The sequence below is a fragment of the Oncorhynchus mykiss genome, chromosome 16, assembly GCF_057628025.1.
Source record: "Oncorhynchus mykiss isolate SJ-2025 chromosome 16, ASM5762802v1, whole genome shotgun sequence".
Classification (NCBI taxonomy): domain Eukaryota; kingdom Metazoa; phylum Chordata; class Actinopteri; order Salmoniformes; family Salmonidae; genus Oncorhynchus; species Oncorhynchus mykiss.
In genome coordinates this window covers 50,649,838-50,675,903 of record NC_143037.1, presented here as the reverse complement: position 1 = coordinate 50,675,903, position 26,066 = coordinate 50,649,838, and the positions used below count along the sequence as shown (strand labels likewise).

Sequence of the window (26,066 nt, the reverse complement as noted above, 5' to 3'; positions counted from 1 at the left end):
TAGTCCTGAACCAATTCCAGTATTTTCGGTATCAATCTTATGGTCATGTTGCAGCAGTGTGTAGGAGGGAGATTGCTATATATAAGAAGTGTGCAGGAGGGCATGAGACAAAGGAATGTGTAGTATTGGTGGAAAAAGCTGTGTTAACTGTAGGCGTACCCATGTTGCTGGAGATCAGAAGTGTCCGGTGAGAGAAAGGCAGGTTGAGGTTGCCAGGGTCAGAGGAGTACAGAAGGTGTCTGAGGTAGTAGAGCGTAGTAGAGGAAGAGAGTAGTAGAGGAAGATGGGTCCAGGGAGAGGGATCCTAAGAGGATCCCTGTGAGTAGGCTGAGGCCAATAAAGAGTGCTAGGAATAGCATGTGATTCAGTAAGGTTGGCTTCTTAGCATTAATAGCCATTGTTATCAATTGTACTGCAGAAATAGAATGTAAAACACAGAAAATATATGTCATGGTGGCAGCTGCAGAAAAGTACTTCGGTGTATGATATTTTACTGCAGAGGAGTTACATGGTGTGTTAAATGATAGTGTCCAGAAGTAGTGGAATAGTGGTGAGGTTTTAATGGGTGTAGGTTTAGCTGGTAGGGCTATTTTTCTTCCCTTTTCCCTTCCTCTTTTGTTTCACAAAGTGCAATGAATTCACACTCCATAACAGGGCAAGATAAGAAAAATACCATAGACTAATAGAGGCCGTGACTGGTCTCACAATCCAGTACAGTAGATGGCAGTGTATGCACTTTTCAGTTGGTTGTGATCCACCAATACAAATCAGAGAGGAAGAGGCGAAGTGAGAGCCATAACTAGGTCCAAAATCTGTCTTTTCCTATAGGTGGCGGTTTTTGTTTTTTTGCTCATCAAGCGAGGAGTTTTTGTATGGAGGTCAATAAAGAGAGCGAATTTGGTTAACACCAAATGTAATGGCTTCTTTGCTACGGGGGCTAATAAAATCAAATAGAATTTTCGTAATGCGTAGGTTGTCACGAGTGCACTGATATAAGTAGGACCCGAGACACCGAGGCAACTTTGAGAAAAAACACTTTATATCGGAGCCTGTTGTTCATACGCGTATCTGTCCTCTCATTGGCTAGAATGGTCCTCCCTGATCTTGCCTCCCCCCTACTGCCTTCCCATTTTATAAGACATTTATTTTAATTGTTAGAGCGGCCAGTTGAGTATCTGGTGGTCAATATAATTGATCGTCTGTGGTTTCATTGTCCCAGAGCCATATCCGCCCGAAGTTTACCTCCACATTATTTGCTATCGTGCACCCCCTACTGGTGTTGACTGGGATCACACGCACTTGCACTAGCAGCAGAGAGCCAAGCAGCTGCCAACGCCCGGTGAAGTAAATACCAGATTCAGTGAGGAAAAGGTAGGAAAATCACCGAATTACATTTATCCTCATCAATAATTTACACGTACAGCAATACCAAAGCGATTATTTAAGGTGTTTTAGCAATAGGCTTGTCATTCATTGTTAGGAAAAATTAAATGAATAGGAAATTGAGAATGAGCTCGCAGCCAGTTAGCTGCTAACACCGACCCAGCTAGCTAGCTAACGTTAACTGCGTCCGTTTAAATGAGCTACAACCAAGTAGCTAGTTAGATCTGTATAGAGTCTGTACAACGAAGTCCATAATGTAGCTAGATGGTTGTTGCTAGCTACAATATTTCAATTTAGACCAGGTTTGCTAGCTAACAAACCCATTTCAGACGCCAGCTAGTTAGCTAGTAGGATAACAACAGCTGGTGGTGGTGGATACTCCCTGCCACTCATCTGAAGTCTTGTATCTAACTTTCACTTGTCTTTTTCAGACAAAAGTAGACAGCACAAATATGCAGACGATTAAATGTGTTGTGGTTGGTGATGGAGCGGTGGGAAAAACCTGCCTTTTGATTTCATACACAACCAACAAATTCCCCTCGGAATATGTACCAACAGTAAGTACATCTAATTTATACATTGGATTTCTCTCTGATTATTGATCTAGTAATTGTTTCACACCGACTCTAACAGAAGAGACTTGGGTCTTCTCAATAACTACCATTCTGAATAATCATGGAACAGGACAGATGCCTCATTCTCTTTTCATTTTCTCATCACAGGTGTTTGATAACTATGCAGTAACTGTCATGATTGGCGGTGAGCCGTACACCCTAGGATTATTTGATACTGCAGGTAAGAGTGGATCCTTTTCAAGGACATGGTCTTCAGTTCCCAATTTTAATAAAGAGTATGTTGGTTGATTGCTATTCACATTTAATCAATGCTTTATACCCATCTCCACAGGTCAGGAGGATTATGACAGGTTACGACCTTTGAGCTATCCCCAGACGGATGTTTTTCTAGTTTGTTTCTCTAGTGTTTCACCCTCTTCATTTGAGAATGTTAAAGAAAAGGTGAGTACAATGCCAAGCCCATGAAGCATACAATGCACATTTTTGAATAAAGAATATTGAGTTAAAATACATTATTTCTTGTAGGTTAAATGTAATGTCAAATTGGCAACAAAATGAAGTGATGGGAAAGATACTAGTTATGGTGTCGTTGACTAGCTGACCATTCTGAGTGTTTGAAAACAATGTTTCCTATCTTGCAGTGGGTACCTGAAATCACTCACCACTGTCCCAAGACACCATTCCTGCTTGTTGGAACTCAGATTGATCTGAGAGATGACCCTTCCACAGTAGAGAAGCTGGCCAAGAACAAACAGAAGCCCATCAGCCCTGAGATGGCTGAGAAGCTCGCCCGTGACCTGAAGGCAGTCAAATATGTTGAGTGCTCTGCCCTGACACAGGTGAGATGTTCTAAATCATAAACAAAACAGGTAATACTTGTGACTTGCATGATAACAACCTATTGTGTTAGATGTACACGTTGCTCTATGTCGTTTTTGTGCTCAGCTTGACGTTTCATTCTGTTAGTGGTGGCCTAGAACTGCATGGAAACCCATCCATACAATGCTCTTTAATCTTGTCTGTCTGCTAACTAACCTCTCTCTAATGCTAGTCATATTTCCCTTTTTCTTCCCCTCTCTAGCGAGGTCTGAAGAATGTATTTGATGAAGCTATCCTAGCAGCTCTAGAACCTCCTGAAACCCAGCGAAAGAGAAAGTGCTGTCTGTTCTGATGATAAGCGTCTTTTAAAATCTTGCTTTGCCTCTGATCGTCTGCTGCTTCTTTAATGTCAAGAAATTACTGTCAGTCAACTAACCAAGTTGCTCTTTTAAAACGTGTGCCCATTAACTTCTTTCATTTCAATGTCTGATTTTGTTTTGACTTACCCTAATCACAATAGACTATACTGCCTTGGCTTTCATGGCAAGGATGCCAACACTTTCATTTTAGTACTTAATGTGCAAGTTTACATTAGGCTGTAGCTGACTGTGTTCCTTTTAAAATATATTACCTCAGTATTTATATGCTTCGGTTCCATTCAACCCTTCCAGGAAACATTTCTGTGCTGTCTATACAAGTATTATGAGCTTCAACTAACTTAATGTTTTTCTATCACATCAATGTATTTTTTTTCTACTATATCAAAGACCGTAACTAAACATTATTGAAAGTTTAAGTTTTCCATTGGAGGTTAAGATCTTTGCAATCTTGAATGACTAAAACCTGTTATGATATATGAATAAAGGATAGTTTAAATTACAACTCTCTCCCAGTTCAGTCAAATTTGTTTTTACATTCAATCAATTACAATAGTTGTGGTTACACACTGCAAGGTTGAAATGTGTATTTGGTACAATCATGTTTTGTGTTTGCAGAAAGGACTAAAGAATGTGTTTGATGAGGCAATACTGGCTGCCCTGGAGCCTCCGGAACCCAAGAAGAGGCGCAAATGTGTGCTGCTCTGAGCATTTCCTCTCCTATTGGTTAGAGCATTTCAACAACATTACTTGGACAAAAGCAAACCATTGTTGCACAAGAGTACTTCAATCCTATTGGTAACTGATACAAATACTTAAAAAATGTTTGCAAAGTAGTGTGTGTGTGGACTTAATTGAACTAGATTGATCTCTACTAGATCCTGTGATAATTACTCTCTTATAAAATGATAAACTTCTTTCCTAGAGCCATCTCAGTATTTTAAAGTTAAACAGATTGGTGGCTTCAGTCTTGTCTGAAGAGTTCAAGGGTCACAGACGCAAAGCTGATGATTGGGATCAGTGACAACAGAACAAAACCCTTTCATGTTGAATAGTGTCAGGGCAGCGTTGCCAGTGATTTATAAAGAATTCATGGTTTTTAGGTGTGTATATAATGCCTTTGAACACCTGATGTAAACATAAATCCCCCTTCAACTGGGAAAGTGATGGCTTCAGTAAGTCGGTATTGAACAATATATACAGTATGTCAGGGCTGTATAGTTTTTATTTTATTAAATGCCTCGTCTGTCACATTGTACGGTTTTTGCATTCCAGGCACTTAAGTCTTAACGCAAATTGTTGGTGTAAACTCAAGACTTTTGCGTTCGGAAATAAATTGTTCCTCTGACAGGAACTACACCTTACAGTATATTTATTTGTTTTATACAAAAATACTCTTAATGTTGACAAAATGTGAGAAGTGCATTTCTTTAAATGTATCAACATAATAAAGCTTAGAATTCAAGTGTGCATTCTTTTCAGATTCATTCTCAGAGTAGGAGTGCAGATATGGCCCACGATGCAACCATGGGGTCTCAGTATATTGATGTAGTGCCTGTATTGTCTGTATTGCAAAGTTGATTAAAGTCACCCTACAGTAGTTGAAGATACAATAAGGACAGTACACTTAAATGTATTTATTACCTCGAGACAAAGCATGAGAAGTCATTTCCACATGATAGCAGTACATAACCAAATTGGCGTACTTTATATTAATGTATTACAGGTTCAAACACTTAATAATCTTCATGCATTTGGAAAGTAATCAGACCCCTTGACTTTTTCCACATTATTACGTTACAGCCTTATTTAAATCGTCCCAGTCCCCCCCCCCCCCCCTCAATCTACACACAATACCCCCAAATTACAAATGAAAAACGTTTTTTTGAAAATGGAATACAAATAAAAATATCACATTTACATAACTATTCAGACACTTTACTCAGTACTTTGTTGAAACACCTTTGGCAGCGATTACAGCCTTGAGTCTTCTTGGGTATGACAAGCTTGGCACATCTGTATTTGGGGAGTTTCTCCCATTCTTCTCTGCAGATCCTGTCAGGTTGGATGGAGAGCATCGCTGCACAGCGATTTTATGATCTCTCCAGAGATGTTCAATCGGGTTCAAGTCCAGGCTCTGGCTGGGCCGTTCAAGGACATTCAGAGACTTGTCACAAAGCCACCCGTGCGTTGTTTTGGTTGTCTTCGTCCCCCAGTCTGAGGTCCTGAGCGCTCTGGAGCAGGTTTTCAGCAAGGATCTCTCTACTTTTGCATTTAAGAATGGAGGCCACTGTGTTCTTGAGGACCTTCAATGCTGCAGAAATGTTTTTGTACCCTTCACCAGATCTGTGCCATGACACGATCCTGTCTCGGAGCTCTACAGACAATTCCTTCGACCTCATGTCTTGGTTTTTGCTCCTGACATGCACTGTCAACTGTGGGACCTTATATAGACAGGTGTGCCTTTCCAAGTCATGTCCAATCAATTGAATTTACCACAGGTGGACTCCAATCAAGTTGTAGAAACATCTCAAGGATGATCACTGGAAACAGGATGCAACTGAGCTCAATTTTGAACATCATAGCAAAATGTCTCAATACTTATTTACATAAGGTATGTTTGAAAAAAAATCTACATTTGGAAACATTTCTATAATGTCTGAATACTTTCCGAATGCACTGTATATCCTTATGCAGTGCACCATGTAATCTGTGTATTCTCTCAATATACAGTAGCAGTCAAGGTTTATTTTTTATTTTCTACATTGTAGATTAATAGTGAAGACGTCAACACTATGAAATAAAATATGGAATCATGTGATAACCAAAAAAGTGTTAAACAAAGCAAAATATATTTTATATTCTTCAAAAGTAGCCACCCTTTACTTTAACAGCTTTGCGCACTCTTGGCATTCTCTCAACCAGCTTCACCTGGAATGCTTTTCCAACAGTGTTGGTGTTCCCACATATGGTTGAGCACTTGTTGGCTGCTTTTCCAACTCATCCCAAACCATCTCAATTGGGAGGAGGGCAAATCATCTGATGCAGCATTCCATCACTCTCCTTCTTGGTCAAGTAGCCCTTACACAGCCTGGAGGTGTGTTGAGTCATTGTCCTGTTGATAAACAAATTATAGTTTGCGTATCACTGCAGAATGCTGTGGTAGCCATGCTGGTTAAGTGCCTTGAATTCTAAATAAATCAGTGTCACCAGCAAAGCACCTCCACACCTCCTCCATGCTTCACTGTGGGAACCACACACGCAGATATCACCCGTTCACCTACTCTGAGTCTCACACAGTAGTTGGAACCAAAAATCACAAGTAATGATGGACTGTAGTTACTCTTTGCTCATTTGAGCTGTTCTTGCCATAATATGGACTTGGGATTTTACAACACACAATCCCTACCTTGTGACAGCACAACTAATTGTCTCAGACGCATTATGGAAAGAAATTCCACAAATTAAACTTTTTTATTTTATACCCCCTTTTCTCGTGGTATCCAATTGTTAGTAACTACTATCTTGTCTCATCGCTACAACTCCTGTATGGGCTCGGGAGACACAAAGGTCGAAAGCCACGCGTCCTCCGAAACAACCCAACCAAGCCGCATTGCTTCTTAACACAGAACGCATCCAACCCGGAAGGAAAGAAGAAACACTGTGCACCTGGCGACCTGGTTAGCGTGCACTGCGCCCGGCCCGCCACAGGAGTTGCTAGTGCGCGATGAGACAAGGATATCCCTACCGGCCAAACCCTCCCTAACCTGGACGACGCTAGGCCAAATGTGTGTCGCCCCACAGACCTCCCGGTCGCAGACGGCTGCGGCAGAGCCTGGGCGCGAATCCAGAGTCTCTGGTGGCACAGCGCCAACCGGGAGGCCCTTACAAATTAACAAGGCACACCTGTTAATTGAAATGCATGAAGCTGGTTGACAGAATTCCAAGAGAGTGTGAAAAGCTGTCTTCAAGGCAAAGGGTGGCTACTTTGAAGAATCTCAAATATATTTAGATTTAGTTTACACTTTTTTTGGTTGTTACATGATTCCATATGTGCTATTTCATAGTTTGTCTTCACTATTATTCAACAATGTACAAAATAATTAAAACGCTGGAATGAGTAGGTGTGTCCAAACTTTTGACTGGCACTGTACATGTTAACAATTACATTCTTATACATGTTAAGAAAAGTAGGTGAGTTCAACCAAAAGATTGCAAACGTTTAGTGTGGCATTTGTCAAAGTAGGTCAGACGTTTATATACATACGAAATTACATTCAAGTTAGCACTTTCCTTTCTCTCCTTGGCCTGTCTGTCTTTGTTTATGGCTTCAATGTATTCCAGGCATATAGAGTGCATATTTGTATTGGTCTGTACAATTCAGAGATGGACACAAATTATATATTCTACAGCCAAAATAGTCTATATCTACAGAGAAACAACATATTGCCTAAGACAGAAAAGCTGGAACAAGGTATACACAAAAGTATTCTAAGGGAGATTTCAGATGCTAAAGTAAAGCTTTCAAGTAGGCACAACGTTCACATGTAACCTCTTGGGAGGTTGGCAACACCCCAAAAGCTATCTGTCCACTGATGGGCAGATCTCAACGCTACTGTTGGTGACCCTTATTCCATACCAGCCGGCCCAGAACTGAGTGTCCTTTCCCCCATGAATGAATCGGATGTATCGCACTCCTGGTCCATAATTCTTGAACACATGAGTCATCTGAAACATTGAAGAAGTCATAACTTGCAACGCAATCACTGACAATGTATATCCCACATAGAAGAACACAAAACAAGAAATCACATTGTTTATGCATACTCAACTCACAGACCCATGCATATTGATGATTATCTTATACTTTAATGTTTACATACTGTTTTACCCAGTTCATATGAATATACTAGTCAAGGCTTTCCTACTTGACTATTGCTGTACATACATACATACATACCAAGTTGAAGTCGGAAGTCTACGTACACTTAGGTTGGAGTCATTCAAATTTGTTTTTTTAACCATTCCACAAATTTCTTGTTAACAAACTATAGTTTTGGCAAGTCGGTTAGGACATCTACTTTGTGCATGACGCAAGTAATTTTTCCAACAACTGTTTAGACAGATTATTTCACTGTATCACAATTCCAGTGGGTCAGAAGTTCACATATACTAAGTTGACTGTGCCTTTAAACAGCCTGGAATTTTCCCAAAAATGTCATGGCTTTAGAAACTACTGATAGGCTAATTGACATCATGAGTCAATTGGAGGTGTACCTGTGGATGTATTTCAAGGCCTACTTTCAAACTCAGTGCCTCTTTGCTTGACCTCATGGGAAAATCAAAAGAAATCAGCCAAGACCTGAGAAAAATAATTGTAGACCTCCACAAGTCTGGTTCATCCTTGTGAGCAATTTCCAAAACGCCTGAAGGTACCACGTTCATCTGTACAAAGAATAGTACGCAAGTATAAACACCATGGGACCATGCAGCCGTCATACCGCTCAGGAAGGAGACGTGTTCTGTCTCCTAGAGATTAACGTACTTTGGTGTGAAAAGTGCAAATCAATCCCAGAACAACTGCAACGGACCTTGTGAAGATGCTGGAGGAAACAGGTACAAAAGTATCTATATCCACAGAAAAATGAGTCCTATATCGACATAATCTGAATGGCCACTCAGCAAGGATGAAGCCACTGCTCCAAAACCGCCATAGAAAAGCCAGTCTACGATTTGCAACTGCACATGGGGACAAAGACTGTACTTTTTGGAGAAATGTCCTCTGGTCTGATGAAACAAAAATAGAACTGTTTGGCCATAATGACCATCACTATGTTTGGAGGAAAAAGGGGGAGGCTTTCAAGCCAAAGAACATCATCCCAACCGTGAAGCAAGGGGTTGGCAGCATCATGTTGTGGGGGTGCTTTGCTGCAGGACGGACTGGTGCACTTCACAAAATAAATGGCATCATGTGGAGGAAAATGATGTGGATATATTGAAGCAACATCTCAAGACATCAGTCAGGAAGTTAAAGCTTGGTCGCAAATGGGTATTCCAAATGGACAATGACCCCAAGCATACTTCCAAAGTTGTGGCAAAATGGCTTAAGGACAACAAAGTCAAGGTATTGGAGTGGCCGTCACAAAGCCCTGACCCCATCCAATAGAACATTTGTGGGCAGAACTGAAAAAGCGTGTGCGAGCAAAGAGGCCTTACAAACCTGATTCAGTTACACCAGCTTTGTCAGGAGGAATGGGCCAAAGTTCACCCAACTTATTGTGGGAAGCTTGTGTATGTACATACATACACCCTACATTACTGGTCCTAATAGTTCTATATTTCTTAATTCCATTCTTTAACTTTTTAGATTGTTGTGTATTGTTAGATATTACTGCACTGTTGGAGCTAGGAACACAAGCATTGATACATCCGCAAAAACATCTGCCAAATATGTGTATGCGACCAATAAAACGTTATTTTACTTATAGTCTGACGGTTTTACCTGATTCCATTTCTGATCATTCCACTGTTGAAAGATGACAGCATCTGGACTAAACTTCCTAATTGGCTTCTTCTTTTGATTTAGCAACTCAACACAGATCTCATATTCAGAGCCACAGTCCCAGCGTGGAGCATACCTGATATGGACACACAAACATACAAGTTGTACAGTACTATTCCTCTGACAAGCAGAGTAGCAGACAGTGAACAGCAATATTGTAATATTCTTCTCACCAGTCAGATATTACTATGGCAGGCTGAAAGGCATCCATTAAAGAAGGCCTGTAACCCTCTTCCTCCAAGTCAATCAGCTGAGACTTCATGCAGGTCCTGAGATGAACCAAAGACAACAGGACACACAGCCAAGCCATTTACCATGAATGCTAGTAAGTAACTAGGGCTGGGAATGCATATAGAATCATAATACATATTGTATTACGATTCGATACTGTGATTTTATTGCGATTTAATGTTCCAAACATATTGTTCACTGTTATGTCTGCTACAAAGACACAAGAGAGCATGAGAAAAGTGCTGAAAACAAGTTGGCTCACTTTAAAAAAAGATGGAGAACAAGCAATAGGATGAAGAATACTGGATTTCTGGTACAGGTACAGCCAACTAGCGTTAGCTAACACTACTGTACCTAACCAAAAAACACGTTTCAAAATCGATACTTGGGAATCAAGGTATCGATATAATAAGTATTATCGTTTAGAAGTCAATAATCATCGCTTTCAAACCGGTTTTCTAAACATGCCCCCTTGGTGCGCTGAGCACTCTAGATAGCTAAGTAAACCAGGTGGCAGTTCATCTTCCCTCTATCTTCCATAAACAAGCGATGTAACATGGAGATTTGGCTGTGTGAGAACACTAACTCTATACCTGTAGAAAAGGTGTGTAGTAAATCAACTTATTTTTTTTGTAAATGATTTCTCACTGATATGAAAGATAAGGAACCTGTGTTTCCAAAAATGTACCGCAAGCAGGGCCGGCATTATGGGCAAGCCCTAGGAGGCCTGGTCCACCCTACCATACCTCCTTGCCCATCCAAATAAAAAAAATCATTTATTTGACCGAGACGTGCGCTGATAGAAAGATGCATCCGAGTGACAGATTTTGGTGAGAGTGAGCCTTCTCGCTTCACTTCTTCCTCTCTGAAACCATCAAGCGAAACAGCGCCCGTCTGTCTCTGTATTTGTAGACCATGTATGTATCTGATGCTCTGGACAAAAGGAGTATGGCATGTCATACTTTGTCTGGCCAGACAGCATCACATACATGGGCTACATATAGTAAGACATAGGGGCGCTGTTTCAGCAGAGAGGAAGAGGCGAAGCGAGAGGACTCACTATTGCCGTAATCTGTCCTGAATAAAGCCAATGTGTTTCTATTGGCATAATATGCAGGCCTAAGCGTGTCGCCTGCATTTCTTCCTTTGGAACAATGAATTCCATTGTTAGGGCGTAGACATGAGCATCTCGTCAATATATACAGATCTCTGGTTTCAACCACTTGCGAAAAGAAAAGAAAGTTGGCGGGTGCACAGTTCACTGTCCGGATGCTGGCTTAACCTAAATTATATAATTACTCTTATCTAAATAAAATACTTCACCACAGAGCTTGACGTCACCACAGATGATCATTAGCTTATATATATATATATATATTTATTTTTTAAATAGCTGTGGAGTGTTTCAAATCACAAGTGCATAGGCCTATGCCTATTTTGGATGCCAGCAATTTGGACAGAGCACATGGCAATAGGTCTAGCTGATTATTGAGTTGCGGATGTCAGCGAAAAGCATCTAAAATGTGAAGATAATGCATCTCGAGTAGAATTTAAAATGTTGAGACAAGAAGAAGGGGAGGGGTCAATGGCGAAGATATAGACATCCCTCTCCAGAATGCCTGCGCTCGGCTCTCCAGAATGCCTGCACTCGGCTCTCCAGAATGCCTGCGCTCGGCTCTCCAGAATGCCTGCGCTCGGCTTTCCAGAAAGTGCTCCACTGTCTCCCTCCAATTCTCGCATATTCATTGTGTGAATCGTTTACCCTTTAATTGTTTATTTTTATAGAATTCCCCATTGCATACTGTACAGCGCATTCAGAAAGTATTCAGACCTTCACTTTTTCCACATCCACATTTCCACATATTTTTTCCTCAATCTACACAATACCCCATAATGACAAAGTGAAAACAGGTTTGTAGAAATTGCTATGAGACCCGAAATTGAGCTTAGGTGCATCTTGTTTCCATTGATCATCCTTGAGATGTTTCTACAACTTGATTGAGTCCACCTGTGGTAAATTCAATTGATTGGGCATGACTTGGAAAGGCACACCTGTCTATATAAGGTCCCACAGTTGACAGTGCATGGCAGAGCAAGAACCAAGCCATGAGGTCGAAGGAACTGTCCGCAGAACTCCGAGACAGGATTTTGTCGAGGCACAGATCTGAGGAAGGGAACCAAAACATGTCTACAGCATTGAAGGTCCCCATAACACAATGGCCTCCATCATTCTTAAATGGAATAAGTTCGGAACCACCGCCCGGCCAAACTGAGCAATTGGGGGAGAAGAACCTTGGTCAGGGAGGTGACCAAGTACCCGATGGTCACTCTGACAGAGCTCCAAAATTCCTCTGTGGAGATGGGAGAACCTTCCAGATGGACAACCATCTCTGCAGCACTCCAGCAAATCAGGCCTATATGGTAGAGTGGCCAGACGGAAGCCACTCCTCAGTAAAAAGACACATGTAGTTTGTAGTTTGCCAAAAGGCACCTAAAGGACTCTAATCATGAGAAACAAGATTATCTGGTCTTATGAAATCAAGATTAAACTGTTTCGCCTGAATGCCAACCGTCACGTCTGGAGGAAACCAGGCACCACTCACCACCTTACCAATACCATCCCTACGGTATAGCATGGTGGAAGCAGCATCATGCTGTGGGGATGTTAAGTGGCAGGGATCGAGGGAAAGATGAAAGGAGCAAAGCACAGAGAGATCCTTGATCAAAACCTAAGCAACCCTAAAACACACAGCCAATACAACGCAGGAGTGGCTTCGGGACACGTCTCTGAATGTCCTTGAGTGGCCCAGCCAGGGCCCGGACTTGAACCTGATCGAACATCTCTGGAGAGACCTGAAAATAGCTGTGCAGCGACGCTCCTCATCTAACCTGACAGAGCTTGAGAGGATCTGCAGAGAAGAATGGGAGAAACTCCCCAAATACAGATGTGCCAAGCTTGTAGTGTCATACCCAAGAAGACTCGAGGCTGTAATTGCTGCCAAAGGTGCTTCGAGAAAGTACTGAGTAAAGTGTCTGAATACACTTTTACATGTCCTGAGTAAATAAATATTAAACCCCCACTGGGATTCTCTGCCTCTAACCCTATTACAGGGGCTGAGTCACTGGCTTACTGGGGCTCTCTCATGCCGTCCCTGGAGGGGGTGCGTCACCTGAGTGGGTTGAGTCACAACCCTTGGGTTGTGCCGTGGCGGAGGTCTTTGTGGGCTATACTCAGCCTTGTCTCAGGATGGTAAGTTGGTGGTTGAAGATATCCCTCTAGTGGTGTGGGGTCTGTGCTTTGGCAAAGTGGGTGGGGTTATATCCTTCCTGTTTGGCCCTGTCCGGGGGTGTCCTTGGATGGGGCCACAGTGTCTCCTGACCCCTCCTGTCTCAGCCTCCAGTATTTATGCTGCAGTAGTTTATGTGTCGGGGGGCTAGGGTCAGTTTGTTATATCTGGAGTACTTCTCCTGTCCTATTCGGTGTCCTGTGTGAATCTAAGTGTGCGTTCTCTAATTCTCTCCCTCGGAGGACCTGAGCCCTAGGACCATGCCCCAGGACTACCTGACATGATGACTCCTTGCTGTCCCCAGTCCACCTGGCCGTGCTGCTGCTCCAGTTTCAACTGTTCTGCCTTATTATTATTCGACCATGCTGGTCATTTATGAACATTTGAACATCTTGGCCATGTTCTGTTATAATCTCCACCCGGCACAGCCAGAAGAGGACTGGCCATCCCACATATGCTCTCTCTAATTCTCTCTTTCTTTCTCTCTCTCGGAGGACCTGAGCCCTAGGACCATGCCCCAGGAATACCTGACATGATGACTCCTTGCTGTCCCCAGTCCACCTGACTGTTCTGCCTTATTATTATTCGACCATGCTGGTCATTTATGAACATTTGAACATCTTGGCCATGTTCTGTTATAATCTCCACCCGGCACAGCCAGTAGAGGACTGGCCACCCCACATAGCCTGGTTCCTCTCTAGGTTTCTTCCTAGGTTTTGGCCTTTCTAGGGAGTTTTTCCTAGCCACCGTGCTTCTACACCTGCATTGCTTGCTGTTTGGGGTTTTAGGCTGGGTTTCTGTACAGCACTTTGAGATATCAGCTGATGTACGAAGGGCTTTATAAATTTGATTTGATTTAATGTAAATGTGATGTTTTTTTATTTTAATACATTTGCAAAAAAAAACAAAAAATCTGTTTTTGCTTTTTCATTATGGGGTATTGTGTATAGATTGCCTACACATAATATCCCATAATGTTAAAGTGGAATTCTTTTTTTATTTCACAAATTAATACAAAGCTGAAATGTCCTGAGTAAATAAATATTAAACCCCTTTGTCATGGCAAGCCTAAATATGTTCAGGAGTAAAAATCTGATTAAACAGTCACATAAATAAGTTGCATGGACTTATTCTGTATGTAATAAGTGTTCAACATGAATTTTGAATGACTCGCTCATCACTATACCACACACATACAAATATTTGTAAGGGCCTTCAGTTGAGCAGTGAATTTCAAATACAGATTCAACCACAAAGACCAGGGTATTCCAATGCCTTGCAAATCAGGGCACCTATTGGTAGATTGTATTGGTAAATATAAGCAGACATTGAATATCCCTTTGAGCATGGTAAAGTTATTAATTACACTTTGGACGGTGTATCAATACACCCAGCCAATACAAAGATAAAGGCGTCCTTCATAACTCAGTTGCTGGAGAGGAACTCGGGGATTTCACCATGAAGTCAATGGTGAATTTAAAACAGTTAAGAGTGTAATGGCTGTGATAGGAGAAAACTGAAGATGGATCAACAACATTGTAGTTACTCAACAATACTAGAAATGGAATGGAGATAAGCACAGGCAAAATCCTAGCGGCAAACCTGGTTCACTGCTTTCCTCCAGACACTGGGAGATGAATTCACCTTTCAGCAGGAGAATAACCTAAAATACAAGGCCGAATCTACACTGGAGTTTCTTACCAAGACAGTGAGTCTTATGGAGTGGCCAAGTTACAGTTTTGACTTAAATCTGCTTGAAAATCTATGGCAAGACATGAAAATGGTTATCTAGCAATGATCAACAAACAATTTGACAGAGCTTGAAGACTTTTTGAAAGAATAGTGGGCAAATATTTTACAATCCAGGTGTGCAAAGCTCTTACCCAGAAAGACTCACTGCTGTAACCACAGCCAAATGTGATTCAATCATGTATTGACTCAGGGGTGTGAATACTTATGTAAATTAGATTTCGGTATTTCATCTTCAATACATTTGCAAAAATGTCTAAAAACAAGTTTTCACTTTGTCATTAAAGGGTATTGTTTGTAGCTGGGTGAGATAAATAAAATCTATTTCATCCATATTGAATTCCGGCTGTAACACAACACAATGTGCAATAAGTCAAGGGGTAAGAATACTTTCTGAAGGAACTGTAAGGTCCTTGGACGTGAATGAGTAACAATGTGGTAGTGAAACAAAGTGGGGATGAGTCAAGGTCTTCTCACCATAATTGTGATATTACTTTACCATATACTCACGCGTAAGAAGTCACAAAGTATTTTGTGGCCGTGTTATTAAGTTCCCCTGACTCTATGTTCCATTGATCCCCTCCATTCTTCATTATCTGCCAGCCATTGAATTTATCTGGAGAAAAGAGGGATTTGAATTGTTGGTTCTGGAGTTCACGACAGGATCCCCACCCCAACGTAGAAAATTTAGAAATGTGTCTCGTCTCAACTCTTACCCTCTGCTCCGGGATTTTTGATAAGATTACGTCTCTTCTTACACAAGAAGTAAAATAAACGCCAGTCTTCAGGTAGTTTAGTGGCATCATATGTCTGGTATCCCTCTCTTCGGCACCTCTCTCTCCAAAGAGAATCACTGTCTACTACTTCTTTCCACTCATGACAGACCAGTCGACAGACACACACCACCTGGTGTGGATGTACATTCAGCAGTATCTCCTCCAGGACTTCCAGAGGGAGCATAGGTAGCTTGCCATTGAACTGGAGAAGAGAATGGATGTTTTTGTTGACATGGGAGACTTTAGACAAATGATGTACAAACAGGTTTGGTGTCAATTCCAATTGAATTGGAAATTCCAATTCAATTCTTGAATTCAATTAAAAATGTCAACCATCTTTAAAGTTATGGAATTGGAATTAAATTGGAATTAGACCATTTTAAAAACATTAAACCTTGGGAATCGACTTTAAATTCCATATTTAAAAATGTCCCAGTTAAGGGAATTAATGCACATAGTATCAAACATTGACTGCAGGATTTTCAATCATTTCAACTTGTATTTCTATATTTCCAGGATAGCTAAGCTGTCTGAACAGTGACATAGTCAGCCTGAAAGCCGGAGGGAATCGATTGAATCGTCAGGGATAATGTTGAATTGGGAATTTAATTATTGGAATGTACAAGGAGAGAGAATTTAATTTGTGCAATTAACCCTAACCCTGCAGGAGCCTAGATAGTTACACTTGCCCCATTAAGCCCACTTCCATCTTTGGAATCAAATAACAGGCAAAAAATAATGACATTTTCTGCTATTTAAAGGGAAACTCAAAACAAAAACGAATTCAAGTACCCAAAATGTTTTGCATGTCAGCAGTCAAGTTTTCAAGATATTGGACTTTCAAGAAGCAAAGCGTCACTTGCCACATCATTATGAATCATAAGTGTACCTATCTAGGCCTACTAGAGGTGGCCGATTAATTAGGGACGATTTCAAGTCTTCATAACAATCGGTACTCTGCATTTTTGGACGCCGATTACATTGCACTCCACGAGGAGACTGCGTGGCAGGCTGACCATCTGTTACACGAGTGCAGCAAGGAGCCAAGGTAAGTTGCTAGCTAGCATTAAATTTATCATATAAAAAAAACAATCTTTAAACTATTAATATCATCAACCATGTGTAGTTATCTAGCTTGTCCTGCGTTGCATATAATCAATGCGGTGTCTGTTAATTTATCGAATCACAGCCTATTTCGCAAACGGGTGATGATTTAACAAGCGCATTCGCGAAAAAAAGCGATGTACCTAACCATAAAACATCAATGCCTTTCTTAAAATCAATACACAAGTTATTTTTTTTATGAACCTGCATTTTTAGTTAATATTGCCTACTAACATGAATTTCTTTTAACTAGGGAAATTGTGTCCCTTCTCTTGCGTTCTGTGCAAGCAAAGTAAGGGTGTATGCAGCAGTTTGGGATGCCTGGCTAGTTGCGAATTGTGTGAAGACCATTTCTTCCTAAAAAAGACTAATTCATTTGCCAGAATGTTACACAATTATGACATAGCATTGAAGGATGTGCAATGTAACAGCAATATTTAGACATATGGATGCCACCCGTTTGATAAAATACGTAACAGTTCCTTCCGTATTTCAGTGAAAGAATAAACGTTTTGTTTTCGAAATGATAGTTTCCGGATTTGACCATATTAATGACATAAGGCTCGTATTTCTGTGTTTATTATATTATAATTAAGTCTATGATTTGATATTTGATAGAGCAGTCTGAGCGGTGGTAGGCAGCAGCAGGCTCGTAAGCATTCATTCAAACAGCACTTTCCTGCGTTTGCCAGCAGCTCTTCGCTGTGTTTCAAGCATTGCACTGTTTATGACTCCTGAGATTAGCCTGGCACAACTAAAGTACCTAATAGAACATCCAATAGTCAAAGGTATATGAAATACAAATGGTATAGAGAGAAATAGTCCTATAATAACTACAACCTAAAACTTCTTACTTGGGAATATTGAAGAGTCATGTTAAAAGGAACCACCAGCTTTCATAAGTTCTCATGTTCTACGCAAGGAACTTAAACGTTAGCTTTTTGACACGGCACATATTGCACTTTTACTTTCTTCTCCAACACTTTGTTTTTGCATTATTTAAACCAAATTGAACATGTTTCATTATTTATTTGAGACTAAATTGATTTTATTTATGTATTGCATTAAGTTAAAATAAAAAAAGTGTTCATTCAGTATTGTTGTAATTGTCATCATTACAAATAAATAAATAAATAAATATATATATATATATATATATATATATATATATATATATATATATATATATATATATTTAAATGTATTTAAATCGGCAGCGACTTTTTTTGGTCCGCCAATAAATCGTTATCGGCGTTGAAAAATTTAATTATGATGATGCAAAATTCATAATGAAAAAAAAAGACATTTGTTTGAGTGGATTTTTCCTTTAATGGTTTCAACCAGTTCATATCTCCATTCCAGTTTTTATTTTAAGCCAATTAGATGTTTTATTATTAGTTTATATGTTACTGTAGGCTATTGGTTGCAGCGTGAGCACGTGTGGCGCGGCGCGCATGGAACAGTGGTTATTATTTAAAAAACTGCTTATAAAACACAAATTCTGTTTATGATATAGAAATAATTACAACACATGTAGGTTAAATGGAACAGATGGGTATTTAACTTTAAAAAATGGCTCACTCACTCGGGTCTTCTAGTGTTCAATAGCACAGAAGACCTCCTCTATACAGAAAGGAAATGAATATGGACCAATACAAATATTGTAGTATATAGTGTATATTTATACCACAGACCATTGGTTTCTAAATACTTTTGAGTAAATGTTGCTATTCTGTCTTTTTCACCATAAATCACTTCTGTAACATTAAGCCCATTATGCATTGGAACACATGGGGATAGTGTGTTGATATCCCTAACATTAAAAAAAAAAACAGAACATAATTATGATTTTTCTTCAGATTTAAGTTGATTTAAAATAAAAATACTCAAACTATAGTTCTGCATCTGTCCAATGGTTCATTTACCAAGATTAAAAACCTCTGTACTCTCTCCAAGATATTTGGAGAGGACATGTAGACATTCATGCAGAGAGAGAAGAGGATCAGGGTTGAAGGATATCAGGAATAGAAGACCTTAAAAGTAGTGAACAAAAATGGAAACAAATGTGGGACAAGATGACTATTGGACAACTACTCATTCACACCCGGGGCATTGTCATATTGTTGTCCCTCATTCATACAGGAGTTTCTAATTGTTGTTTCACCACATGTACCTTTGTAATATAGAGAGGGATTTTAAAATGTTTTCAGACAGGCTTTAGGAAGACAACTTGAACTAATGAACAAGAATAATGGTACAGAACATTTCATATAATTAAAAGTTGTGTTTTATGGTCTTTGTGCAGATTTGATTAGTCTTCAAATCAAGCATTATTTATACAGTACAGTACAGACATGGAATGCAACACAATGCACTTCACTAAATATTTACTACACAAGGAGAGAAAACAAAAGAACAATAAAAACAGAATGACTAAAAAGGACAAACAAACTAAAAAGCTGTGTTTTAAGATCTGTTTTAAATATGTCCACAGTTTCAGCCCCCCACAGGTTCTCTGGGTGACTATTCCAGAGGCTGGGGGCATAATAACTAAAGACTGCCTCTCCATGCCTTGATTGAAGTCTGCAATGAGATTAATCAGGTGTCTACTTGTTGGCAAGAACAAAAGCCTGGGCCCAAATTGATCTCTGCGGATACTATTGGTCACCCCCTGTTATGAACGCCACAGTAATGATCAATAGATTTTTATAACCTTAGGGGAGATGATTAGAATTTAAACTTACATAAGAAATGTCAGTTTATAAATTTTCAACATTTGGAAATTAATTCAAATGGATTATTTAAGAGGTGGGCTTATTTGGAACCTCCATGGGCTAAAAGGGTACATTCAGTACCCATTAAGCCCAGTCTGGACTTTTCATAGAAATATTTGATACAATTTATCTCACATTAGAAAATGGTGTAAGTAAGGTGATAAAACTACACAAGAGATTCATCTTTCATTTCCACTTCTTTACAAAAAAATTAGGGCTGTACACTGCAAAAACTAAAATCTAAGCAAGCCTACATATCTTATATTGAGTGATAATTCACTTTAAAAAAAAATCTTACCAAGCTAAAACATCATTGGCAGAGTCATTGGCAGATCATTTGGCTTATTTTAACGCAAAACATACACCGTATGTTGGTTTACCCTTTATTTTGTCAGTTACTTATATCTTGTAATAAGACAAATTACTTGTAGTAAGTCTTTTTGAGATTAAAATAAGCAAAATGATGTGCCAATGACGTTCGACAATTTAACTTTGTAAGAAAAAAAACAATTAAGTGACTCATCACTCAAATCTAAGTCACGGTTTAGGCTTGCTTAGATTTCACTTACTGCAGTACACACGTTAAAAATGTCTAAACAAATTATGGTGAGTTTAATTAGGTACACTTACCCTAGCTCTGGTTTAGATCCCTGTAATATGGATATTTTACTAAGCTAACCTAGATGTAAACTCTAGCAACAATTTGACAGGCTGAGGATATGAACCTAGCAAAAAAAGAAACGTCCTGTTTTCAGGACCCTGTCTTTCAAAGATATTTGGATTTTTTACGAATTAACTTCACAGCTCTTCATTGTAAAGAGTTTAAACACGGTTCCCCATGCTTGTTCTATGAACAATTAATGAACATACACCTGTGGAACGGTCGTTAAGACACTAACAGCTTACAGACTGTAGGCAATTAAGGTCACAGTTATGAAAACTTAGGACACTAAAGAGGCCTTACTACTGACTCTGAAAAACACCAAAAGAAAAGATACCCAGGGTCCCTGCTCATCTGCGTGAATGTGCTTTAGGCATGCTGCAAGGAGGCATGATGACTGCAGATGTGGCCAGGGCAATAAATTGCATTGTCCTTGTAGTGGCAGCCCACATGTAACAACACCTGTACAGGATTGGTACATCCGAACTTCACACCTGCGGGACAGGTACAGGATGGCAACAACAACTGCCCGAGTTACACCAGGAACGCACAATCCCTCCATCAGTGCTCAGACTGTCCTCAATAGGCTGAGAGAGGCTGGACTAAGGGATTGCAGGCCTGTTGTAAGGCAGGTCCTCACCAGACATCACCGGCAACAACGTTGCCTATGGGCACAAACCCACCATCGCTGGACCAGACAGGACTGGCAAAAAGTGCTCTTCACTGAAGAGTCGCGGTTTTGTCTCCCCAGGGGTGATGGTCGGATTCGCGTTTATCGTCGAAAGAATGAGCGTTACACCGAGGCCTGTACTCTGGAGCGGGATCGATTTGGAGATGGAGGGTCCGTTATGGTCTGGGGAGGTGTGTCACAGCATCATCAGACTGCCTGCAATGACAACAAGCTCAAACTCAACGCTGTGTGTTACAGGGAATACATCCTCCTCCCTCATGTGGTACCCTTCCTGACATGACCCTCCAGCATGACAGTGCTACCAGCCATACTGCTCGTTCTGTGCGTGATTTCCTGCAAGACAGGAATGTCAGTGTTCTGGATCTCAATCCCATTGAGCAGGTCTGGGACCTGTTGGATCGGAGGGTGAGGGCTAGGGCCATTCCCCCCAGAAATGTCCGGGAACTTGCAGGTGCCTTGTTGGAAGAGTGGGGTAACATCTCACAGCAAGAACTGGCAAATATGGTGCAGTCCATGAGGAGGAGATGCACTACAGTACTTAATGCAGCTGGTAGCCACACCATAAACTGACAGTTACGTTTGATCCCCCCTTTGTTCAGGGACACATTATTCAATTTCTGTTAGACTGAACAAGTTCCACAGAAATGTGACTATGTCTCAGTTGTTCAATCTCATGTTCATACAAATATTTACACATGTTAAGTTTGCTGAAAATAAACAGAGTTGACAGTGAGAGAACATTTCTTTATTTTTTTGCTGAGTTTAGCTCGCTCCAGTGGTTAGAATGTGACATTTGTTCTCAAATGTCCTAGCTAGCTGGATAATGCTTCGTCCCGCAATGAGCAATTGTTCACGGATAGCTTGTTGTGGAAGCTTCTGTAGCCTGGGGACCTTGATCAACCAAACCTATACTATTCGGTTTCACCAAAACAACATTTCCCTTCAGAGGCATATTCAATATCTCTCAGAACAATAGTTACGATTTGTTGGGTTGAATGTTTCACTCGCTATCCAATAAGCATTTAAAACACGTTTTTATCCAGGGTCTCACATTTTCTACAATGGCAGCCCACAGACAGAAAATGGGAGACCCTGGACAAAAACATGTTTTAAACGCTTATTTGACAGCGAACGACACATTCAAACCAATGAATTGTAAGTAACGTTCTTAGAGATCTTGGATACGCCTCTGTTGATGGGAAACATTATTTTGGTGAAAGGGGTATTCATTACACCGAAAGAAACCGTTTACTCCAAACTGAGTTCTGTTTTGTTCTTTTTAACTTAAAATTTTTTTAAAAATGTAACCCCTTTTTCTTGATATACAAATTGATAGTTACAATCTTGTCCCATCGCTGCAACTCCCGTACACACTCGGGAGAGGAGAAGGTCAAGAGCCATGCATCCCCCAAAACATGATCCTGCCAAACCGCACTGCTTCTTGACACGTCGCTCGCTTAACCCAGCCGCACCAACGTGTTGGAGGAAACACAGCACAACTGATGACAAAGTCAGTGTGCATGTGCCCGTCCCGCCACAAGGAGTCGCTTGAGCGCGATAGGACAAGGACATCCCGGCCAGCCAAACCCTTTGCCTGAACCCGTAAGACGTTGGGCCAATTCTGCGGGATCGAACCGGGTCTGTTTTGACGCCTCAAGCACTATGATGCAGACCGCTGCGCCACTCGGGAGGCTCTGTTTTGTTCTTAAAACAGAAGTTGTGTCTAGCTTAAAAATAAATAAATAAGCGTCTGGAAGTTGGGAGGAACCCTGCAGACTTCATTCCACGTTAGTGCATGGAAGAATCAATCATTTATAGATGTGCAGCTTGTGCCAAACAAACATTGTAGACTATTCTGATTGGAATGGCAACGGGTGGAAACCATAGAATTAAAATGAACTACAACTTCTATTTAAGAACCCAACAGCTTTTAATTCATGTTGAAGAGCATTTGTTTCTGTTGCAAAACATTTAGCAACAGACGGAACGTTTTGCAAAAGACTAAAGGTTTTGCAACAGAATCAGAATAATGAATATAGACTCCAAGCTACGAAGCATCCGCAACGAGCCATCTGTAAACAGTGGCTCATTGCAGAACGAAACAAGCTAGATAGTAGTGATGGGAAGTTCGACTTTACTGACTTCGATATTTTCAACTAAGTCAAATGAACAAATCTTGACTAATTTTAATCATTTGATTCAGTTATGCCCAGAGCGCTCAGGACCCCCGTGTCTGCCAAACAATGAACTAAAAACGTAACACAGAACCCAAACCGGCTGCGTGCGTGCGCCATCGTGCATACATTTATTTTGTCCCCCCACACCAAACGCGATCACGACAAGTAGGTTAAAATATCAAAACAAACTCTGAACCAATTACATTAAATTGGAGACATTAAACATGCATGTCAATTTAGCTAGCTAGCTTGCACTTGCTAGCTAATTTGTCCTGGGATATAAACATTGAGTTGTTATTTTACCTGAAATGCACAAGGTCCTCTACTCTGACAATTAATCCACACACAAAATGGTCAATCGAATCGTTTCTAGTCTTCTCTCCTCCTTCCAGGCTTTTTCTTCTCTTGACTTTATATTGCGATTGGAAACTTTCATAAATTAGGTGCATTACCGCCACCAACCTCATTTGTCTTTCAGTCACCCACGTGGGTATAACCAATGAGGAAATGGCACGTGGGTACCTGCTTCTATAAACCAATGAGGAGATGGGAGAGGCAGGACTTGCAGCGCGATCTGCATCAGAAATAGAACTGATTTCTATTTTAGCCCTTGGCAACGCAGACGCTCGTTGGTGCTCGCGAGCAGTGGGGGATGCAAATATTGAATAACATAGATTTCTACATTTATTTTGCGAGCGGTGTAGTCAGCCTGTAAGATTCCACAAGCCTCTCCTTCACCATAGGGGACTTATTAGAGCTGTCATGTGTGACAGACTTACAAAAGTGTGCTTCAAACAATGTACATATGTGATTGCTAGGCCCACAAGTAAGATTATTTCATGATACCTTTGAAACAAGGTCTAGCTGCAGCTGCAACCTGACTAGATTGTGAACGACTCTTTGCGGAATGACTTGAGTGCCGCAAGGAGGAGAAGCACATATTGTTTGCGAACTGCAATGTCTACCATTTTGGGGGGATGACATGATGCTAGCGCTACTCCTTGTGTGCATGGGAAGTTGGACTATGTAAACCGCGTCTTCCTTTTCCCCAACGCAGTTAAGACTCAACCACGCCCCGTTATTCAGAGAAGCGTTCTACAATGCTTTGAGCGCTCTCCAAGTCCAGGAAGTAAATATCACGTAACGCGAAGTTTCAGTCACTGATTAATAACACTTGCCCTTGTATTTCAAGATTGAACAATAATAATAATAACAACAATGTCGTGGACAGATCTAGCCATTTAACGCTCAAAGACAGATTCAATGGCTGTAGCATAGCGTAATCGACTGAATGATTAGCTAATAAATATTTGAGAAATGAATAAGCATATGCGTTTACCTGATAATACACTACCAATGATAATGTAACTTCAAATACCGAGCTAGTAACGTTAAGTAGCCTAGGTAAACGTAGCTGACCTTCAAATGGGGCAATTCAGCAGAGTTCTGAGACATTTTTACAACTCATTGAAACTCAAAATAAATAGATGGGCAAATGTTACCAAACATGATAATAATAATACTATGTCGCCACCCTAACAATGGGATTCGTTGTCCACAGAGCAGAGCCGCGGGCTGTCAACCTCCCGCCTAGTCCTTTCTTTGGATTGGTGGATAGGAGATCTCGTTATTGTAATTTATTTGTATATATATTTGATGAGGGGTGTTGACGTCAACCGTCTGTATTCAATGGCGATAGATGCTATGCTAGCCTCATGTCATGAATTAGAGACAACTCCAAAATAAAATGTGTTTTCTCAAAGTTGCTGGTATGTCACGCGTTCTTATATCAACACACTCATAACCTAAACCGTACGAAACTTCTATTTTATCAAAAAAAAACCTCACGTAGCAAATAATCCCTTACATTATTGTTGCCCAAATTTGACACTCGTTGACCTAGCGAAAGAAACGAAATAACGCTGCCGGGTGAGAAGACAGATTTTTGCCCCAGTCATCCCTCTCGCTTCGCCTCTTCCTCTCTGACGGATGCGAAAATGGGTAGATTATGTTGAAAACGGACATCTTGGACAGTCTCCAGTTATTTTATATCTCAGTGACGCAATGAAAGACGGACGCGTTGTCACAACAAAATACGTTCGGCTACATATATTGTGAAATTATTTTGATGTAATATAAAAGTATAGGGTTTTGTTGCTTAGAACCGTACCGTATTTGGCTGTCAGTGTCAGAGCCAATTCGCCTCTAAACAGAACATGTAGTTAACTAAGGTTCTTTGGATATAGAAGGATTAACGTTAGGCTCCTTTAGTCCATTATTGTGCTAGGGTTTACTTACGTTTTCCAGGACCGAATTTGAGTCCGAATCGTTGCGTGTTTTATATAATTGACCCCACTTTGTTATCCTCTTCATACCGAAAAAGTGGTGTACAACTGACGTTAACACGGGAGTTAGACGTCAAACGAAATACGGAAGTGAAACGATAGCACACAATTAGTACCACTTCCTTTTTAAACTACGAGGAACGAACAGGACAAAACGAAAAATAACACAACGTTGAGTTGCCTATGTAGCCGTTGGTTGTTGAGTCGTTCTAGCGCAAAAGCCTCAAAGTTCCCAACAATATAGTGTCACCTGTTCTGGTGGTCCTAGTAAAATGGGTGCTTTCCAGAGCAACCGCAACATGATTGTAATCGATGCGCACTTTGGATTCTGCGCTCTCAAATCTGAAATATCATGTTTAATCAATATGCTATGCTGTGCTGGGCGTACATTTTTAATATTTGGTCTTGGAGACAAACTCATTAAATCAATACATTCTCCAAACAGAGATGGTCTAAAAGGGTACGAGATGGGACGAATAGACCTAGCATATTACGACATGTGATCAGAGACGGAAGAGGAAGCGAGACATCCCACTCCCTCATTTTTTTCTGGTT

General features: G+C 40.6%; 2 protein-coding genes across 5 annotated transcripts; one reads left to right on the top strand and one right to left on the bottom strand.

The window, feature by feature from the left end:
• Positions 1–769: 769 nt before the first annotated feature.
• Positions 770–4,619, top strand: LOC110492153 (cell division control protein 42 homolog). 2 transcript variants are annotated; one of them, XM_021566207.3, is made up of 6 exons: positions 770–1,371; positions 1,815–1,940; positions 2,106–2,178; positions 2,290–2,399; positions 2,600–2,797; positions 3,773–4,619. In XM_021566207.3, exons 2-6 carry the CDS (start codon positions 1,836–1,838, stop codon positions 3,860–3,862), a joined length of 576 nt encoding a protein of 191 aa, XP_021421882.1. In that variant the 5' UTR covers positions 770–1,371; positions 1,815–1,835; the 3' UTR covers positions 3,863–4,619. The 2 variants fall into 2 exon arrangements, with proteins under 2 accessions (XP_021421882.1, XP_021421881.1); XM_021566206.3 differs by having other exon boundaries at positions 775–1,371; positions 3,040–4,619.
• Positions 4,620–4,771: 152 nt separating this feature from the next.
• On the bottom strand, positions 4,772–26,044 carry LOC110492151 (F-box only protein 6). 3 transcript variants are annotated; one of them, XM_090203133.1, is made up of 7 exons: positions 25,465–25,594; positions 20,982–21,184; positions 15,700–15,961; positions 15,494–15,599; positions 9,890–9,985; positions 9,657–9,792; positions 4,772–7,882 (listed from the first exon to the last, which is right to left on the bottom strand). In XM_090203133.1, the coding sequence occupies exons 2-7, from the start codon at positions 20,982–20,984 to the stop codon at positions 7,736–7,738; spliced, it is 750 nt and encodes a 249-aa protein (XP_090059259.1). In that variant the 5' UTR covers positions 20,985–21,184; positions 25,465–25,594; the 3' UTR covers positions 4,772–7,735. The 3 variants fall into 3 exon arrangements, with proteins under 3 accessions (XP_090059259.1, XP_090059258.1, XP_090059260.1); XM_090203132.1 differs by lacking the exon at positions 20,982–21,184 and having other exon boundaries at positions 25,465–26,044; XM_090203134.1 differs by lacking the exons at positions 9,890–9,985; positions 20,982–21,184 and having other exon boundaries at positions 25,465–25,965.
• Between the last annotated feature and the right edge of the window lie 22 nt (positions 26,045–26,066).

Coding starts and splice junctions, on each gene's coding strand:
- LOC110492153 (XM_021566207.3), top strand. CDS start 1,836: ATGCAGACGATTAAATGTGTTGTGGTTGGTGATGGAGCGGTGGGAAAA. Junction 1,941..2,105: donor CCTCGGAATATGTACCAACA/GTAAGTACATCT, acceptor TTCTCATCACAG/GTGTTTGATAACTATGCAGT. Junction 2,400..2,599: donor TTGAGAATGTTAAAGAAAAG/GTGAGTACAATG, acceptor CCTATCTTGCAG/TGGGTACCTGAAATCACTCA.
- LOC110492151 (XM_090203132.1), bottom strand. CDS start 25,539: ATGAAGAGGATAACAAAGTGGGGTCAATTATATAAAACACGCAACGAT. Junction 9,793..9,889: donor GCCATAGTAATATCTGACTG/GTGAGAAGAATA, acceptor TGTCCATATCAG/GTATGCTCCACGCTGGGACT. Junction 7,883..9,656: donor ATGATCAGAAATGGAATCAG/GTAAAACCGTCA, acceptor TCAATGTTTCAG/ATGACTCATGTGTTCAAGAA.